Genomic DNA, 16,380 nt, shown 5'->3' with positions numbered 1-16,380 from the left:
TTTGCTGTACTGTGTCTTATTGCATTCTGCACTATCTCATTCCCAGGGGGGTACCTTTAATGTTCAGTTTTCTAACTTGCTTGTTGCTCTTAAGGGTGCCCTTACTAAGCCATTCTAAAATGGTGCCATTTGTTGAAGCTCCTGGAAGGGAAGGCATCCTGAAACTTGGTCATAAATTGCCCTTTTCCAGAAGGTAAATTGGTGGAGTATGGCCTCCCCTGTTAAGCAAGCAGGATGCTGCCTTATAACTTCTGGAAAGCATGTAAGAAGTTTACAGGTTTTTTCAGTGAAATCTTTGACTTCTTGCCATACACTGTTAATATGTCAGACTTGATCCTGGTTGGTTGATTGGACTGGCAGAAAAGATGTAAAATGTTCAGTTGAAGACATTCTTTAATAAATAAGTATTTCAATAGGTGATAACTATTGAAACTGAAAAGAGTAAAGCATTAGTCATTTTTCTTAAAGGTATTGTTTCTAGTAAAGGAACATGTATAGCCTCCTGTAAACATTTTTTTAAAAAATATAACTAGTGTAAACAAACCTAGATGTGAGTGTTTATTGGTTCATGGTCATGAAATAAGAAACTTGTCATACTGAGCTTCTTTCTTCAATGTTCTAGGTTTGAAAAATACCAAATTAATATTAAATAGCTTACAGTTATGGGCTTAAAATTAAAATGGAATGCATTCCAAGCAATGAAGAAATGCTCTTTAGCTACAACATAAATCCACAGCTTCTGCTGGATCCTTGTCACTAAAATCTCTGAACAGGCATTCCACTGTGCTATCTGATCCTAAAGAGGGATTAAATGGAAGGAAAATAACTGATTATTGCAGGCAAAGCTACCCATTTCTTCTAGAAATGCAACCTGTTTAATTTCCTCAGCAAGATTGCTTCTTCATTCCTCTGCGTGATCACTACTAGTCTAATGAATAGCAATTGTAAACCGAAGGGCCTCTGTGTTGCCATATGGTCTTTACATGTTCACTAAAAAATCTCACTGTTACGTCAGAAGTTCTGTGTGTCTGATAGACGTGAATTCCAAATGGGTCCTATACATTATCTCAAACTAAAATTATCTGTCTCTTGTACATAATGTGTATGTGCCGAAAATAGCTTGTGAGCACCTTGTTTCTTAATAGGCAAATGTAAGTTTCTACAGGAAAAAGCTAGAGAATTCATCTTCAGGTGGCGGGTTGGGATCTTATGGACATGCACCAGTAGCATTTCCATCATACGAGTATAAGATTAAGAGATTTAAGATTACTGGGCATGTTATTTTAGTTTGGGTCTCCAGGGAACTGAAATTGGTCACCTTTAGGAGGAAACAAGCCAGTTACAGAGCTATGTGTGGGAGTATTCTCCAATTGATGGGATTTTTTTCCTTTGGTGCCTGAGCTGCTGTTATATTTATACCCTGCATTTTCCCGTGATGGGGCTCAAGGCAGCTTAGAGATAAATACAATCACTTAAAAACAGAGAAACAAATAATTAAAAAACAAACATTAATAGACATAAAACTATACGCATATATAAAATTGGCTTAAAACATACAAATAATTAAAAACAGTACTGCACCAGCCCTTTTAAAAAAAGCAGTCAATTCCCAGAAGCCTGTTGGAACAAGATCTTCACCTGCTGGCAAAAGAACAGGAAGAGAGCCAGTCTAGCTTCTCCAGGGAAGATAAAACCTGACATCATTTAGCTGCATCAAATGCAACACTTCTGAATATTCTATCAGTGCAGTGCTCTAGAACTGCCACATTGGCTACAGCATCCTTTGATTCACATCAGAAAAGGTGGGAACGAATATTTTTATATGATTTCTTTGTTTTGTTGCTCACTCTAATACGGTTCAAGCAACAGCTTCCATGTAACTCATGTGAATGTGACAACTGATTGCACAGAATCACAATTTTCATAGTTGGAAGCTGTACAGGATGCACCCCTAACTTTGTGACAGATAGCAAACGAATTCAGGCTACACTACAGATTCTGCAGTTAGCTCTTCTTTGTGAAACGTCTATTCTTCAATTTGGCATAGTTAAGCTAAGGAGATTGATCAGGCAGGGCCTGTCTCAACCTCTTCTGCGTTGGAGTTGCTTCAATTGTGTCCAATTGAAAAAAACCCATGTATGGCAAACTTTACACAGGATGATTGAGTACATATCTATTTCAATGGTTAAGCAGGCGTTCACTATAGTTTCCTATGCATATATCCTAATGCAGGAGCAGTGAGTGTAACATATATGTGCAATCATGAACTATACTGTTCATGATATTTCCAACACTTAACTAGTTTGTAGGATTTTTGTCATGATGTCGCTGTCCAAAGACAGGCATCTTACACAGTTGTAATGTCATTAAGTACAAGGGTAAAAATAACTTCAGATTTTTAAAGTATTGGTTTCCATGATTGAGATAGCTGGGTTTTTGAATCTAGGTTAACTTTTTTTAATATTAGGCAGAAAAATTAGTGAGGTATGAGGACCCAAGAAGCAAAATATGATGGATGAAAATGGATGACCTAAGCTTGGATCTTCCTTTATTGTAAATACAAGCAGAAAAGTGAGTGAAATTTTTTTATTGTAAAATAATACATGTGTGGTCTAAGGAGGTGTATCTGCATTCTGGTCAAGACAGTATTGGTACTATATGCATGTAGTCCAATAGGATTCCTGCAAGAAGTTCAGCAAGAAGAAGAAGAGACTGATCAACACAATTTTAAGGTATCTGCTGCCACCTTCATTTTGATTTTTTCTTCTTCTTCCTCTCCATACCATGGATATATTGGCAACAACGCTACCCTAATACACTACTGTTTATGGTCGTGCTTCCTATATTCTGTCAGTTCACACAGATTTTTTTCTAGTGACGATTTAAGCTACAAGGGAGTAAAGGCTAAGAACGAAAGCCCTGAAAGCAAACCCTCCAAAGTATTGACTGCCAACTGGTATGTGCTATTGCACCGGCCTCATCCAAATAAGAATTCTTACCGCAAACTTTGCTTAAATTTTAAGGTTTTGTTCTGCATTCTAAGAAATCTCTTTATTTGCTTAAACTCAGTATTTAGCTCCCTGTTCCCAAAAGTCCCAAAGGAGCCTAGTCTATGTGTGCAGCAGGAAGAGGCGGGTAGATAAGTATGTGCTGGATCACATTTCTAAATTCTTTGCTATGTGAAGAATTCTCAGTTCTCTATAAGTTGAAAAGCAGCATAACAGAGAGCAACAAGCTGTGCTAGTTTTTAACTTGCTGAATATTTTATATGGGGGCAGGAAGCACATTCCAAAGTGATCTGACAGCTGAAGCGATACAGTCTGCTGCTTGTGTGAGCCATATGAGCTTGAGCCAAACAAGTTCCAAGAGATTAATTTTAGGAAGCTCAACCAGATAGCAGCCAAGAAGAGTGACAGGGGCTTGATGCTACACATGCAGAGTATGGAGGTAAAGTGAACTCTTACCAGTTCAGACGGTAGGCCAGGAATCTCATTTTTTTCTATCTGAAGAAAAGCAGTACAGAACAAGTAGAGCACAGGCTTGGGTTGAGCTTCTTTCCCTGGTACGTTAATTCTTAGTGCCTAGCTCATGCGTGGCTCTCCAGATGTTGCCATCCCACTCTATTGGTCGCAAACAGCACAGCACAGCCAAATGGGAGGGACGATGGGAGCTGCAGTCCAATACTATCTGCAGGGCCATAAGTTCTCCATTCCTGGCCTAGGCTGCTAATAATCGGTGGTATGGCCAGGGCTGGGCCTGTCCATGCAGAGAGACTGCTGCCTCAGGTGGTAGAACCCAAAGGGTGCCTCTGCAGATGCATGCCCCTGCTCTCAGAGAAGCGGCTGTGGTGGTTTCTGGGTTTTAGAAAGATGTTATTTGAACCTGGAAGTTGCACCTGCACAACCCCAGAAAGCGAGGCTTCAGTGGGGGTGGGCAGTGCATGAAGCATATGCAAGGTGGCAAAACAGGACAGGCGACACTTGGATATGTCACACAATAATGGCTGGGTAGTTTACAGCCAAACCTATCTGGTACAAATGTTAGGAGTCTACAGGAGTGGACTATGGATGCCATCTTTGGAGGAAGAGCAGGATAATCAGGGCTAGCCCAATACATTTTGCTACCTGAAATAAACCAGCAAATCCCTCCCTTAATTTCAAGGTGTACAGCATCACTGAACATGCACAGAACTGAGATTAAATCAACATCCCCCCCCAGCAGTATGTAGGCGAAACAATCAACACTACTATGACAACTGTCTTCTCATACAACCAAAGATAGCTCCACCCTGCAAATTCAAAGTATTATGGCAGAGCCCAGGGCTAGCCCAAGGCATTTTGACACCTAAGATGAACCACAAAATGGTGTGTCCCTGCTAGGGAAGATAGGGAGAGTGAAGATATATATCAGGAACAAAGGTGGGAGGAGACGACCAGCAGTGCTTCCTATTCACAGAGAGGTGGGATCTGCTGCCCCTGTGGATCCTGCCACCCGAGGCAGTTGCCTCACCTTGACTTGTGGGTGGGCTAGCCCTGGAACAGCCACAACTGTATATTATAGGCAGTACTTTTTTCTAAAAAAAAAATATGAGAGGGGTACTCTCATTTTCCTACTCATATTGAAATACTGCCCCTCAATGAAGCCAAACTTAGATTCACAAAATGTTTAGGGGTATGTGTACCCGTGTCCCCCCAGGAAAAAACCACTGATTATATGACACAGGGTATTATTATATGACCTATGCATTTGTGAGTGCTTTGCTGAGCTTCCCTGCTGCCTCACTTTGCCTAATGGTAGGACTGGCGCTCGCGATACTTACTCAAAGGCAAGCACCATTATGTTCACAATGGGCCGCCCCAACCTATGAAAATTCTGTCACGCCCAATTGATTCCAATGGCATTTTTAATCCAAATTTCGAAATCACCGAGAATTGGGAGATATTCTCTTCGACGCAGTGAAGGAAAAAGTGGGTGTGGGTGTGACGTGCGTCGTGGTGAGCGAATGTTGACACCCCGTTTCTGAAAGTCGGCAAGACGCCCTCCCTCGGTCACCAGTGGGCTGTGACATGTGGGTCCTCCCCCCCCCCCCGGAGCCTTGGACGCCACCGCTGCCCTCCAAGAACCGCCTCTCCTACGGCCTAAAGTGGAGGGAGAGGCTTTTGCGGGACGAGGAGCGGGGCTGGTTTCGCGTGAAGGAAAAGCGCAGAGTTCTCCGGCTTTAAGTGTTTCGATCCCCTCGAATTCACAACAGGTTCCGGGGCGAGGCCGAAGTAGTGAACTCCGGTCCGCCCCTAACCTAGAGAAAAGGCGTGATCGGAATAGCGCACCTTCCCACCCCGGCGCTCGGCTGCTAAGCGCCAGGCACAGACAAGTCTCCCCCTCCCTCCACCCGGGGCAGCTAATTCGCCTCCGGCTCAGGCCGCGCCCGGCCTCCCGCCTTCCCATTGGTTCCAAGCGCGCTGTAGTGACAGAATTGGCCACTAGAAGGCAATGAGAACACGGACGCGAGCCGGGTGCGGGCGGGGGGAGGAGAGGGCGCTTGGGCGGGTTCAGGGCCGCGGGCAGTTATCCCCAAAACCCTTCCTGAATGGTTACTATCCACCTCTCCCCCCCCCCCACTTCGAGGATGGTATGTTCCACCCGCTCTGCGTTTCTGCTCCGCAACCCAATCCCACCCCTTCCATTGCATCTCGAAGCTGGGGGTGGCGGCGGCGCTTGTGTGGAACTTGATACGAAGGACCCGGAATGTTCTCCTTGCTTTGGGAGGGCAACCTGTGATTAGCCAAGGAAGGAGGCGAAGCGCGCTCCAATTGGCTAGTAGGCGCGGTTTCTAAGTCCCGCCTCCTGCTGAGGGACAGGCCTGGCTTGCGCGGGGTTGTAGTTTGGCTGAGGGACGGGCCCGGCGAGGAAAGGGACGCTGGTAAGGAGGAGGAGAAGGGAATGGACGTGTCTTGCCTAAGGAGAGGGGCTCTGGGGGGAGGAGTGTTGGTTGCGCTGCGAGGGAAGGGAGCTGGGGGGGGGGAGAGAGAAGTGGGGGCGGCTCCTAAGAGAAAGCGAGATTCAGGGGTGAGGGGGAACCCAGGAGTCCTGGCATCCAGCGCTCTTCCCCCAACCCCCACCCGGCGGGAGGGAGCTTCCTGCCCGTTTGCAGATGCAAAAAGCCCCGCCGGGCTTGCCTGGATACAAAACACGTAGGGAAAGTAGTGCCGTTGCCCCTGAGACAGCCCGCTCTTGAGGGGAGTTGCCAGCTGGAGCGGCAGCCCGGACTCCTGGGTTCTCTGAATGGAGCCCCTGGGCGTGTTGTGACTTGGAATTTCGGGGGGGGGGGTTCTGCACATGCTGAGAGTTTCTCTTCCCTGACCCTCTGCTCCCCCTTCCATTAGTAAAAGGGGGTAAGCGATTAAATAAACGTCCATGTACGTCCGCTCTGTACTATTAAGTTAGGTGAGGAGTTTTTGAACTATCCTGCTACGTTCAGAGAATATAAAATAAGGTGGTTTAACAAGTGCCTGATAAAGACCCACCTGTTTCAAAGTGTGCCGAGTCCCATGGTTCCTGCTGTTCCTGATGCCAAGTGGGCTTAGGAGAGTGTGTGGGTCGGTGTCTCTGTTATCATTGATGGGGGAGGATTGAGTTTCACTACCGAAACTGACTTTCTGTTTTCCTTTTATTGTAGTGTAGGAATTGAGGGAAACTCGGTAGCAACACCCAAATGCCTAGTAGCAGAGGAAACTGGCTTTCCTGTCCATTTAACATCTCTCCAGTGAGGTCAGCACCCCTGCTTTCTCAGGAGACTTGAGAAGCTGGGGGGGAAATGCAGTTTTGTCAGATCTTTCTCCTAAATTGTGTACTATATGCCATTCTCCTGCATTATGGGCTTCCATCTTCCCTAACTGAAGGCTCTTTTGCTGAATTTAGAAGGTGTTCCTCTATGCTTTTAATGATTGGCTCAGTGGTATAAGGTGTTGGACTTTTGTCCTTTTGTTGCTATAGGTAATCTGTTGAGGGTGTTAACGTTTGAGGAAGTTGGAGAAAAAAGATTTGTGCTCTGTAACCTAGGTGCTATTCAAGAACTGGCAAAACTGGCAAGTGCTTCTATTTCACTCTTCAGAGGCATTCAGAAGCTTACTACTCCTTATCTAGGTCAAAAGGGATGTACACAGTGTGTTCCATTACAGTCCCTTACCATTTTAACAAGGAAGGGGTGGGTAGGTGCTTGGCAGGCATAACCTGTCGCCAAAGTTGTGCAAAATCTAACAATACAGCACCATACACATTTATTCCCTCCTGTGGCCACCATGTTCTGTTCCCCTCCTGCTGACCACTTAAGCCTAATCACTGATTCTCCTCTGGCTTTCTACATTTTGCAAAATGCTCCAAATTCTTTGAAATCTTAAATTTTGCAGGTAGAATAATGGTGAAAAAGGAGTAAATGTGGGTGAATGTGCATAATATGTACCAATAACAGGATGTTGGTGACTTTGTATAATGCATTCAGTATACAGTATATTTCAGTTACTGGTGAGATATGAATTGGCCTTTTCATGCAAATGTGTATAATGTAGCCCACCCTTTTCCTCAGGTCTGCCAGTTCACACTCTCTTCCCCACCTGATGTAAGGGACCTTCCTTCACTTACTGCCAAGAGGTCACTGGTTCCTGAAGCAGGAAACTGCGCCCACTGTAGGGTGAGGTGCCATTTGTTATCTTCCCTTGCCTAACCCAGGGAGCAGAAGCAGGGAGGAACCCTGATGATTCTGACCATCTTTCCTTTCCAAATACAGTATTCATCAGAAGAGTAAAACAAAATTGCTGAAAGGTCTCCCCACCCACCTCTGTGTTGATGTTGGTGAAGTAACACTGTCGCTCACATGCTTTCCTGCTGTGGGATGTAGCAACTGTCTGGTATAATGTACTTATAGTATTAGAAAAAGTAGGCTAGCTAGGCTCTAGCTCTGCTGATAAGGATTCAATGGTAATTGTGGATCACAAATTGAATGTGGTCTGTTGCAAGAATAGTAAAGGATTTTCTGTGATGCACAAAGTATTCTGTCCAAGTCATTTGAAATAATACTGTGCCTTCATTTTGATCCTGTTAACATGCAGGAGTAATAGTAAATACAACCCTCTCCCACCTGCCCTTTGCTACTCTCTTCCTGTTATCTCCCTTCATCTTTGTCCTCCCAGTCTTCCATAGTAAGCCATCTGGGCAGGAGCGGCTTTTATACGTGAGGTCAGTGCAGTGTCTCACACAGACAATAAAAAAGGTTACCGTAAATAGTAGTGATGGTAATAACAGCTAGTGAGGCTGCTGGTAATGAGACACACTTCAAAGGGAAATACTTCAACTGCAATCCTAACATGGGAGAAAATCCTCTTGAACTCAAGGGGATACCGATGTTGATGTTGATGATGAAATTTGTACCCCACCTATCTGCCTGGGTTGCCCCAGCTAAGTAAACGTACACACAGTACTGGAGAACCTGGGGGGTAGGTGATGACAGAAATAAATATGTTTAAGTTATAGGGTGTGCAAGCACATGGATTTTGATGTTAAAACGAACAATTAACAGGTGGAAGTCAACCAGTCGTGTTTCTAACAGCAGGAAACGAAGGCTTTGTTAAAAACGTAGAAAGCAAATCCTTAGCTGTAAAAGCAGCAGAGATAGGAGGCTAAGTTAGCTAGTGAATTCACGGCCATCTTCACTGGAGAGTTTAAGAGGAAGTTTGGCAAGCCTCCTCTTGATTGTTTAGGCCTAGGTGAAATAATTCCTATCTTAATACAGAGGCATTACCACAAAAATCCATTTGAGGCCTCCAGTTATTCAAGGCTTAGCATTTTAACGCCTATCCTAGTCAGCTGCAGAGAAATCTCTAGTTCAGTATGGAATGTCAACAAAACTTGAGTAGGATTTATGGAACAGATCTCTGAAGTTATCTGGCCCTCCCCAAAACTATACATTGTGCTTCAAATTTTGAAATCCTTAGGATGCTTCACACTAGTTTAAGTTTAGATGTGTTAGTATTTCAAATGATTTGTTTTATAGGTAAAGATTATAGCTTTAGGGCTTTCAGCCTCTTGCCTTCTGCATTTCTGCCAAGATGGGGCCTTGTCAGCACTTTGTCTCCTGTATGTCTGCTGTCTAGACAAATTAAAATTCAGCACCCATGAGGAGTCTTGTTTAGAGCTAATTCCATGACCTGTAAATGCCTATAGTCTTGGTGGATTTATGCTCTGGAGTGTGTGATTATATTTTTCATAATTGCTTGAAATGAGAATATTGTGAATCAGGAAGACAGGGGAGGCCCACGTTCAAATCAACGTTGAACTGTGAAGCTTACTGGGTTAACTTGGGCAAATCATCATCTTGCAGCCTGACATACCTCAAATGGGTGCTGAGAATAAAAGAGGGAGGGAGGGAGGAGTACCAGGACTTTTTTCAGGGAGAACTCAGAGAAACTCAGTTCTGGCACCTCTCAGGTGGGTTCTGGGCTGGCACCTCTCAGGTGGATGCCATTGCCATTCTAAGAGAATGAGGGAGGTTTTCATGGTGAGTTCCAGCACCCCTTTTTCTAGCACATTGGACCATGTTTATCTCAGTGAGCCCCTTGGAGGAAAGATGGGATATGAATGTAATATTGAAACAGGGATAAGATCTTGTTCTCTGGCAGACTTTGGGAGAGAAGTCAAGGGAGACAGATGCAAGTGCAGAATAGTGTAATGATCTCTGGGAGCTGAAAATGATGGGACAAGCCAGATCACAGTGGAACTTGCAGCATAAAAGGAGACAAAATATTGCTTTGAAAATAGTTACTTTTGGCAGTGTTTGAAGGGGAAGTGGTGTTGGCAGAAGTTTTTTTTGACAATGCTGAAGGCTGTGCTTAGAATGTGGAATGCCTTGCCCTGTAGTTTGCTTTAGCTGTTCTTCAGTGTGGAGCACTCACAGGTTTGGCTGCGTTCCCTTGCTGTCCCACCCTCTAGGGAACACCCTGTAGCCTGTTTCTCTGCTCTGAATCAACTTGCAAAGGCCTGCTCCACCCTGATCCCAGAACAGAGGCGTCAGAGGCTTGCTCCTGCTGTGCCAGTCCCAACACTTGCACGCTCCCAGGGCCTGGTTTGGAGATGCACATAAATTAGCAGAAAGGTTAGGATCTTGTGTCCTGCTGTATTATTCAAGGGCCTTTTCCTTTAGGAGAGAGTCATGTTGTTGGACCCAAAGGCTATTTTAGGGTATCTTTGTTATGTGATTTGTCTTCATTATGCAGTTTTTAATTTGGAGCAATAATTTGCCTCCTGTTAATACACAGACATTTCTAAACCAAAGTCTTGACAGTTTGACTTTTTCTTCCCAGTTATTTCTAATCTTTGGTTTACTGTATTTAAATCTTAATCTGATAGTGTTTACCTATTGGTTGTTCTTATATCAATTAGTTGTTAACTTCCTACAGAAAGGACGGGTACTTGTATTATTCATTATAAACCTTTGTAACCCACACAAATGTGTACCTGTGTATTATGGAGCGATGAGCAGTACTGGACATGAACCCAGACCTGAGATTTGACAGTGGCTTCTTGTACTGAATCCAGCTCTGAAATGCCCATTTCATAGCCGAAAGAGAGCAAAGCATGCTCACCTATCAAATCCTGTCACTTTTAGGGAAAGGGCAACCAAAGGGGTCAGGGGGCTGAAGCAACTCCACTACAGAGAAAGAATATAATGCTTGCTTCTTTTAATTTAGAAGAAAGATGTGTAAGGGGAGGAGACATCATAGAAGTTCATCAATCTGATGGGGGGGGGAAGCATTTCCCCCCATCTCTACAGCACGTTTATTAGACAGATTCATGGAGGGCAGAGTTATCATTGACTATTAATCATGGTTGCTGTATATTACCCTCCAGGATCAGAGGCAATATACCTCTGAGTACAAGTTGCTGAGGATCAAGCATAGAAGAGGGCTAGTGCCCTCATACCATCATATCCTGTTTGTGGGTTTCCCAGAGGCATCTAGCTGGCCACTGTTGAAAATGGTATGTTGGACTTGATCAGTCTTTGGTCTGATCTATCAGGGCTCTTCTTGTGGTCACAGCCATTGTAATTGCTGTGTGGAATATCATGTGAGCATTTCAGGTGCCTGTTGGATATAGCCTGTGGTGAGAAAGATGAGAGACAACACCCCTCTTCTTGCCCCACCTCTAAATAAACCTGGCCTGTACTGTTGTGTGGCCTTGTTATTCGATTTTAAAAAAACACATTTTAGTGGTGAGCTTCTCCATACTGTACTGCTTCAACATGGGAACATTGTCTTGCCTTTTAAAAGTGGTGAATGTTAGAATGCTTAATCTCCCACTGTTTGCTTTTACTTCATTTTCGTTCATTCTGAGGATGTGCTCTTCCCCTCTTGCATGCTGCAAGTGTGTTTTGCTGGGAGTCGGGGTTTAACAGCAGCAAATGGCTGTGCAACTAGACTGCTGCCCAGAGCCCGATCTCTACAACCTTATTAGTTCATGGCAGATAATTAATATGTCCCAATTCCATTTCATAGATAAAAACCTCTTTTGGTTTATGGAGGCAGTTAAACAAGTACGCATAAACAAACAGCTAAAAGGTGTTTGGCCAGTATTCACCTCTGGACAATCATGGAGTGATAAAATCCAGGTGATGCAACATCGACATCATCTATCTAAAATGGGATTTATTTTCTACTCATTAACCCCTTTCCCTGGTTAATAGAAAATGTGCATCATCTCTGTGAGCATTTTCTGGAGTAAGCGACATATGCAGTGGTTGACCAAGGCATCTTTAAATTACAGTTTCAATGTTAAAACAAAAAACCCAATTCATATATAGCCTCAGTGCAGCCTGTCACTGGTAACTTCGAACAACTGGAATGTTCTCTCTTCAGCAGACAGCAAAATCTTGTCTCTGTGATGCAGCCTCCCAACTTGAATTCAACAATAGGCTTTCTGTGTTTCACAACATTTCAGGATCTTATAAGCCTTTCAGCAAGCAAGACTAGAAACCTCTTGCTTCAGGTGAAACTCAAAAGTCAGGAGATAAAGTCAGATATAACATGGCAAAGGGATTAAAGTCTAGATCCATGCTCCTATATTCCCCATTTTGTTTCCTGTTTGTGCGTCCACTCACCAAATAGAGTTCCTGTAGTCAGACAACCACAAACAGAATAGGCATACATATCTAGAAAGCTTGAGCTGTGACTTACTGAGATGCGGGGCAGAAAATCTTGCAAAATGGAGAACTTTCCTGTGATACGCTTCTCTGTGGAAAATTTTCCATTTCATAAGTTCATTTGTGACAACTAATGGATGTCAGTTGCAAGTAAATATTAGGTAAGATTGGCAATATCAGAGTTTGTAGCTTCATTTATTAAATACAAGTTAAGCAAACATGCTAATTAGATCATTTTCTAGGGAAAATTTCCTGATGCAAACTGAAATTTTCCTATGCAAATTTGCATAGGAAAAACCACTGGAAAATTTCCAATACATTTTTTTTTTTTTTTGAAAACTTGCATTGTGACTGAGTTAATTGTACATGTTAGGAGTATGCTAGTAATTCTTCTTCTTTGGCGATCACTCATAGCCAAGTAAGATTGCCTTCCATGAACACGGTCTTAACAGTGAGTCTGTTAGTGACTGTGGAGGTCAATTCTGGATCCACAAGTCCTTCCACAGTGGGGATATAGGTTTCCAGGCAGGAGTTTATCATGGTGAGAATTTCCCAAACATGCCTTCCTCTTAGCTTGTTTCTCCTTTTTGTCCAGAGATTGTGCTTCTTCAAAGTCCATGACATCTTTGGTAAAGGCTGTTCTCTAATTGGAACGCAAGGCCAGTGTTTCCCAGTTATCAGTGCTTATACTACATTTTTAAAGATTTGCCTTGAGAGTGTCTTTAAACTTCTTTTGTTGTCCACCGGTATTTCACTTTCCATTGTTATGTTGGGAATAGAGTAGTTGCTTTGGAAGACAATAATCAGGCATCCAAACAACATGACCAGTTTAACAAAGTTGATGTTGAAGAATAATTTCTTCAAGCTGCGAGTCTTTCCCATCCCTGCCTTTAGACAGCAGTGATAGAACTAGGGTCCTTCCACATACAGAGCAGATGCTCTGCCACTGAGCGACAGCCTTCCCTTTTTTCCCAAGCACCGGCCAGTGGGATACAGAACTCCCATGGTAGTTGTTTGCCGTCTCGTGCCTTTGAGTTGGAACTTGTGGCGCTTCTGTGCAAAAGCCATGATGTGGTTGGGATCTGCGTACATACATAGATTGCCTGGATAAAACCCTAGTTTCCACAACAAGGCAAAACGTCCCCAAGAAACACATATCCCAAAGCCATTTGCCAAACTGAGAAATCATAGAGTTGGAATGGAGCCAATGGGTCTTCTAGTCCAACTCTCTGCTGCGCAGGAATATTGAAATGCTTATAAATGGGGGAAAGCTTTGTTTCCTTCCTTGCTCTTCACTCTTTTCAGGCTACCACAGATATGTGTGAGCAGGCAAGCCAGTAATATTTTGTTGTGGTCTTATTTGCAAGACTACTTTACTTATAAACTGAGTCTACCTGACCTGATGGCACAAATAGAGAAGTGCTGTTGTCTAGTGATATTAAGTTCTATACCTGTTTCTGGTCCAGCTTCCTTTCCTCCTTGTTGGAAAAGTGCTCCCTAGAATTCAAGATAATGCGTCTTTCTAGAGGCTTGCCTGTCCTTTTCCATTTCCTTCTTTTCACCTTGTGCCCCCTCCATTTCTAGGTCCATACCTTGGGCGACTGACCCTCGCTGCTGACTGGCCACATCTCCCTCATGCCGCTTGGACTAGGCCGACGGAAGAAGGCCCCACCGCTGGTGGAGAATGAGGAAGCCGAGCCCATTCGCAGTGGCCTGGGCGGGCTGGGGGTAGGCAGCGTTGGTGTGGTTGGCGGGGCACTTCAGTCTGGCCTTCCCCCACCCCCTGCCAGTCTCCGCCCTCGACTTGTGTTCCACACCCAGCTGGCCCACGGAAGCCCCACTGGCCGGATCGAGGGCTTTACCAATGTCAAAGAACTGTATAGTAAAATTGCCGAGGCCTTTAAAATCTCACCAGCCGAGGTAGGTAGAATCATCATGTTTTCCTGGTAATGCCCATTTAGTGTTGGGGATGGCATGGCTAACTCAGCTTGGGTGGGGCAGGTGCCAGGGTCAACCACAGTTTGGATTGCATGAGGCTGTGTTTAAGTAAATATCTGGGAGCGTATGCTGCAAGTCTGTGGTCAAAAGCTTCCAGGTCTCTTACCTCTTGAACTGAAGGAGCAGACCTCACTGGTGCACTTTCTCTAAAAGCAGTTAGGATGCCTGTAATGTCAAGTGCTCATGCCTCCTTTCCCATTATCTAGGTGATGTTCTGCACCTTAAATACCCACAAAGTGGACATGGAAAAACTGTTGGGTGGCCAGATTGGCCTAGAGGATTTCATCTTCGCCCACACAAAGGGCCAGAGGAAGGAGGTTGAGGTGTTCAAATCTGAGGAAGCCCTGGGCCTGACCATCACAGACAATGGAGCTGGCTATGCTTTTATCAAGGTATCTTTGGGTAGGCTCAGCTTGTGCTGCTCTCCTACTGAATTCTGGCTGCTGTTGAAGGAGGGTGTATGGGGCTTCCATTTTGTGGGTGTGGTTTTTGGTTTTTGGTTTGGTCCACTGTGTTGCTTCCATTGTTCTTTCTAATCTATCAGCTTCAGGGCGGCTGTTTTATCTTTCAGAGGTTTCTACCCAAGAGGCCACTAAGCCCAGTGCTTACCCTAATCCTCATACTGTGAGCTACGAATCTTCCCTGATCTGAACCTTTCTGGGAGCTAATGTGTCTTACAGGAGCTAGGGAGTCCAACCCACCCATTCCTAACAATTACCCTTTTTTCCTTCCCACTCTGGCTGAGAATGTATTATTTTACTGTACCAAGTGATTGTATAATGCACAAGGCTCCCTAAAACACCTGCTGGCCTTTTCTACATGAAACATGATAACCAGGTTATCTTCTGGGGTCTGAACAGAAAAGTCCTGATAAACCAAGTAGTCTAGAAATGCTAAGCATTTGGGGTGGGGGTTTTTAAGGAAAAAAAGATGACCACAGAGCCTAGGGCTTGCCAATCAGAAGGTCAGTGGTTCGAATCCCCGCGACGGGGTAAGCTCCCATTGTTCAGTCCCAGCTCCTGCCCACCTAGCAGTTCGAAAGCACATCAAAGTGCAAGTAGATAAATAGGTACCACTCCGGCGGGAAGGTAAACGGCGTTTCCGTGCGCTGCTCTGGTTTGCCAGAAGTGGCTTAATCATGCTGGCCACATGACCCGGAAGCTGTCTGCAGACAAACGCCGGCTCCCTTGGCCTATAGAGCAAGATGAGCGCGCAACCCCAGAGTCATTTGCGACTGGACCTAACAGTCAGGGGTACCTTTACCTAAGAAGGATATGATACAGAGATTTTTAGTTATATAAAAGTTTGAGGAAGCAGATAAGAATTTCTTTTATAGATGCTTTGGGGCACCCAGTTAAATTAATTGTAAGTAGATTTAAGTGAGAGAAGAAAATGATACAGATCATTCATTCAGTTTGCTGTCACAAGATAGGCTGATGGCCACTGACTTGGATGGCTTTAAAATGAGATAGGACAACCCAAGTCTATTAGCCACAATAACAAAATGGAACCTCCAGTTACTGAGGCAGTGATTCCTTGAATATCAGTTGATGGAGCTAACAGAGGTTTATTACTATTATAGTTGGAAAAGAAGTTGTACTAGCTAAATCTTTGCTCTTGTCCAGCATTTGTGTTCTTACTTTCTTTAAAGTCTGTGCTAAAATTATTTGAGTAATAAGATAAGAAACCATAAATTCTGCTATGTGGAAATATATTCAATCTAACTGAATTAATGTACTTATTTACATAGTGGACAAGTTAGCACATAATGCTTATGGTTTATAAAAGCATGGATTAGCATTATGTGTGAATCCTGCTCAGTGGCTTAACAGTACAGTGGTGCCCCGCAAGACGAAATTAATTCGTTCCGCAATTTTTGCCGTCTAACGAATTTTTCGTCTTGCGAAGCACGGTTTAAACGGTTTAACAAAGTCGCAAGAAGTTTTCGTCTTGCGAAGCAAGCGCATAGGGAAATTCGTCTTGCGAGGCAAATCGCGAATGAAAAAACCTTTCGTCTAGCGAGTTTTTTGTCTTGCGAGGCATTCGTCTTGCGGGGCACCACTGTAGTTCATTTACTGCCAACATACCATGAGCTAGGTGAAACTATAGTTGGTTTGGTTTGGTTTGGTTTGCAAACCTTAGTTCGCTGTTACTTAAAAAAAAATAATAATAATTCAGTTTTCAAAAATTTACAA

At 44.0% G+C, this 16,380-nt stretch overlaps 1 protein-coding gene across 3 annotated transcripts in view; it reads left to right on the top strand.

Annotated features, from left to right (window-relative positions):
• Positions 1–5,508: 5,508 nt before the first annotated feature.
• Positions 5,509–16,380, top strand: part of GIPC1 (GIPC PDZ domain containing family member 1) — a 29,726-nt gene continuing 18,854 nt past the window's right edge. Inside the window, exons 1-4 of one of the 3 annotated variants that reach the window (XM_081185043.1) lie at positions 5,715–5,920; positions 7,583–7,687; positions 13,772–14,107; positions 14,392–14,577. In XM_081185043.1, the coding sequence (XP_081041169.1) occupies positions 13,823–14,107; positions 14,392–14,577 (471 nt within the window). In that variant the 5' untranslated portion in view covers positions 5,715–5,920; positions 7,583–7,687; positions 13,772–13,822. Of the gene's footprint in view, positions 5,630–5,714; positions 5,921–7,582; positions 7,688–13,771; positions 14,108–14,391; positions 14,578–16,380 lie in introns of those variants that run through there. The other 2 variants (XM_081185044.1, XM_081185042.1) reach the window with 2 other exon arrangements.

Source organism: Podarcis bocagei (assembly GCF_964188305.1).
Source record: "Podarcis bocagei genome assembly, chromosome: 2".
Taxonomy (NCBI): domain Eukaryota; kingdom Metazoa; phylum Chordata; class Lepidosauria; order Squamata; family Lacertidae; genus Podarcis; species Podarcis bocagei.
Note: the sequence above shows the minus strand (reverse complement) of the source record. Positions and strands in the feature narration are given on the sequence as shown.